Source organism: Toxorhynchites rutilus, chromosome 1 (assembly GCF_029784135.1).
Source record: "Toxorhynchites rutilus septentrionalis strain SRP chromosome 1, ASM2978413v1, whole genome shotgun sequence".
Classification (NCBI taxonomy): Eukaryota; Metazoa; Arthropoda; class Insecta; order Diptera; family Culicidae; genus Toxorhynchites; species Toxorhynchites rutilus.
The window spans coordinates 128,223,381-128,226,629 of record NC_073744.1 but is presented as its reverse complement, the minus strand read 5'-3'; the positions used below and the strand labels follow the sequence as shown (position 1 = coordinate 128,226,629).

Genomic DNA, 3,249 nt, shown 5'->3' with positions numbered 1-3,249 from the left:
TGATCTTATTTCTAAAACTGATCAAGAGGAATTTATTCGTAAGAGCCATAATTTTAACCACAGAAGTTGGAAGCTCACATACGAGGAGATTCGTCAGTCAGTTTTCTTCCCCGATATGATTACGAAGATCAAATCATTCGCAAAAAATTGTGAGGACTGCAAGTTCGCGAAATACGAACGACGTCCCTTCAAAATTCCAATAACTCGAAGAGCATACGACAAACCATTAGAGAACATTTTCATTGACGTATACGTCAAGGAGGGTGAAAAATTCCTTACCCTTGTTGACGCATTTTCCAAATTTGCCCAAATTTTCAAAATCCAGAATGAAACGGCGGATGAGCTGATCGAAGTAATTACAAAATACTTTAAAATTTTCGGCCTACCAAAAAACTATAACATGTGATCAAGCCACATCTTTCAGAAGCTCAAAATTCAAAACCTTTCTCCAAAATCAAAATATTGATATACACTTTGCCAGTACTAGTAACAGCAATGGCATTGTCGAGAGATACCACAACACGCTTTTAGAAATGTACATGTCAAACAGGAGAAAACTTGAAGAACTAACCTTATACGAAGGGCTCTCCATAGTAACTGCCCTATATAACGATACCAAATATTCAACTACGAAATTAAGACCTAGGGATATAATTTTTGGAAATTCTCATTCATTGAACCCGGAGGATATAAATACACAGAAAGCAAAAATAATACTAACTGCCAGGGAAAATATTGCGTTAGAAGCGAGGACACACAATCAGAAAAATGAAAGTCAAAACAATAAAGAATATGAAAACCTCACCATCAGTGAAGCTTTAGTAAAAGGGAAAGGAAAGCCGACCCCTTACACCAATAGATTTAGGCCAATTAAAATCCAAAGTCAAACCAGCAAAACTGTAACAGATGAAAAGGCTATCAAAATTCACAAATTAGATATGAAAAGAGCTAACTAAAACAACACTTTATATTTTCTTGCAGAATACTGTGGCTCCTTACGCTGGTAGGGATGGCCACTTCAGACTTGAGAATTCATACCCTGGATCAGAGTCCGATCATTATAGTTCCGTTAGGACCCGCTAAAATAAGCACTAGTTCTCAGCGAATTGTGCACCCCATAAACTTGACCTCAATTGGAACAATTGTAGAAAACTTTAACGCCGTTTCTATGGAGAGATTGTCGAATCAAACGCCTTTTAAGTCAATAGTTAAAGCAAAATTAGACAAAATAAACTTGAGTTACAACCGAATAAAACCACTACGTAGGAGAAAACGATGGGAATCTCTCGGAAAGGCCTGGAAATACGTATCGGGAAGCCCTGATGCAGACGACCTTAAGATTATAAATTCGTCATTAAATTCATTAATTAGCGAGAATAACAAGCAAATAAGAATCAATAGTGCTTTCGATTCACGAATGAGCAACATTACAAAAGCAATTAACGTCATACTGGAAAATGAGGAAAATGTAATACATTCCTTAGAGGGCTTTGATGTATTAGAATTAATATTCAAAATTGATGAGCTATTATACTACTTAGACATAATCGAAGAGGCGATCACACTAGCGAGACGGAGTATCCCAAGCAGCCGCATCATTCACCTCGACGAATTGGAAACCATTCATCATTCCCTCATTAATGACGGTTTCGGGCTTAACTCGGTCGATAGCATACTTAGTACTGCCAATGCCTACGCAGTATTAAACAACGAAATTTTCATGTACATACTGAAGATACCCAGGATCAAAAATGTACAGTACACCCTCAACTTCATTGAACCAGTCATTGTAGATCACCACAGAGTCCACCTACAAACACAGTTTTATTTGAAAGGACAGAAATCATTCATGTTAAAAAGCGCTTGTTCCAAAGCCAACGCCATGTTTATATGTTCCTCAACGGATCTAGAACCTTTGACGGGTTGTATGCAACAATTGGTCTCCGGAAATACAGCAGAGTGTCCCATAGAACGCACCTACGGAAACAAAACTATTCGGAAAATCAATGATGGCAATATAGTCGTCAATGCAATCAAGGTAACACTTTCGTCAAACTGTTCAGTCACCCAACGCACTCTACAGGGGTCGTTCCTAATCCAATACTCAAACTGTACACTGAAATTGGATGACGAGGAATATGTCAACACAAACATGGAGATACAGCCGTTCATACCTACCACGGGATTGAAGGTAAATCCAACCAAACTGTTTAACCACATTCCGTTGGAACATTTACAGGAGTTACATATGGAACAGCGTAACCATATCACACACCTTAACCTGACAGCCGAAAACCTCCATTGGAAACTTCATTTCCTGGGATGGATAGCATCCGTAATCTCATCAACTTTACTAATCTGCATACTGGGTTCATCCATAATCATCGTTTTGAAATTCGCCGCCTGGAAGACACTCCTTACCAACAGCAAACCAGAAGTCATCGAACAGGATACCATCGCATCAACCGAGGCCCATCCCGAGTCCAGAGAGGTACCGCTGATACTTCAGCAGTAGACGAAAGCCGAGGACGTCTTTCAGCTAAGGGGGAAGCCGTTACGGAACCGTTTGGTACATCACGCCACTCGGGTCCGCCAACCTACGGTCGACAACGTGGAGCGTGCAGCGTCAGCAGTATGCAGTCATAAGAGGGCCGCGAGCGCATGGCTCGCCCTCTTTTTCGCTGTGCAGTTCTTGTGGAGCACCGGTGGTGCCGTGTGATTAGTGATAAGTGAATAAATTGTTGAAAGTAGTTAGTTTTTAAGTTCCCATAAGTTTAGGTACAGTAATTTACATTTAATGCGACATTTTTCTAATTGGACAGACCTGTATGCGACACGTTTAGTTAGACATTTTTTGTAAACATCGAGTTCGGGCCCAAATTATGGCCCCACATTGAAATTCGCCGCCAGACGTCGACGCTGTACCACTCTCATCCTCAATGTCCAATTACAGGTCAAATCGCCTCCAATGCGACACTGAGTGGATCCTCGGCATGTCGCATTAAATGTAAATTACTGTATCAGTTTTCCAAACCAAAAGCTTTCATTTATGATTCCTACAATTTCAGAAGTTTATAAATTTTAATTGCAATCGCAAAAAAGACTAACAAACATTAAATGTCCACTTGCAAATCTGGCAACTCTGTCTGGAAGTCCGTGAGGTAAAACGTCATCATCATACATCCATATGAAATGTCACGATATTGATGCCCGAAAATCAGAAAATCCGGATTTCTGCGTTGTCGGCCA

The 3,249-nt window shown here is 40.1% G+C and overlaps 1 protein-coding gene across 1 annotated transcript; it reads left to right on the top strand.

Moving 5' to 3' along the window:
* Positions 1-394: 394 nt before the first annotated feature.
* On the top strand, positions 395-3,173 carry LOC129774719 (uncharacterized). The gene is made up of 2 exons (XM_055778618.1): positions 395-2,191; positions 2,289-3,173. Exons 1-2 carry the CDS (start codon positions 1,010-1,012, stop codon positions 2,328-2,330), a joined length of 1,224 nt encoding a protein of 407 aa, XP_055634593.1. The 5' UTR covers positions 395-1,009; the 3' UTR covers positions 2,331-3,173.
* Positions 3,174-3,249: the final 76 nt, after the last annotated feature.

Excerpts from the sequence above, each read along its gene's own strand:
- LOC129774719 (XM_055778618.1), top strand. The coding sequence starts at position 1,010 with ATGGCCACTTCAGACTTGAGAATTCATACCCTGGATCAGAGTCCGATC. Across the intron at positions 2,192-2,288 it reads TACCTACCACGGGATTGAAG|CCGAAAACCTCCATTGGAAA; the intron begins GTAAATCCAACC and ends TTAACCTGACAG.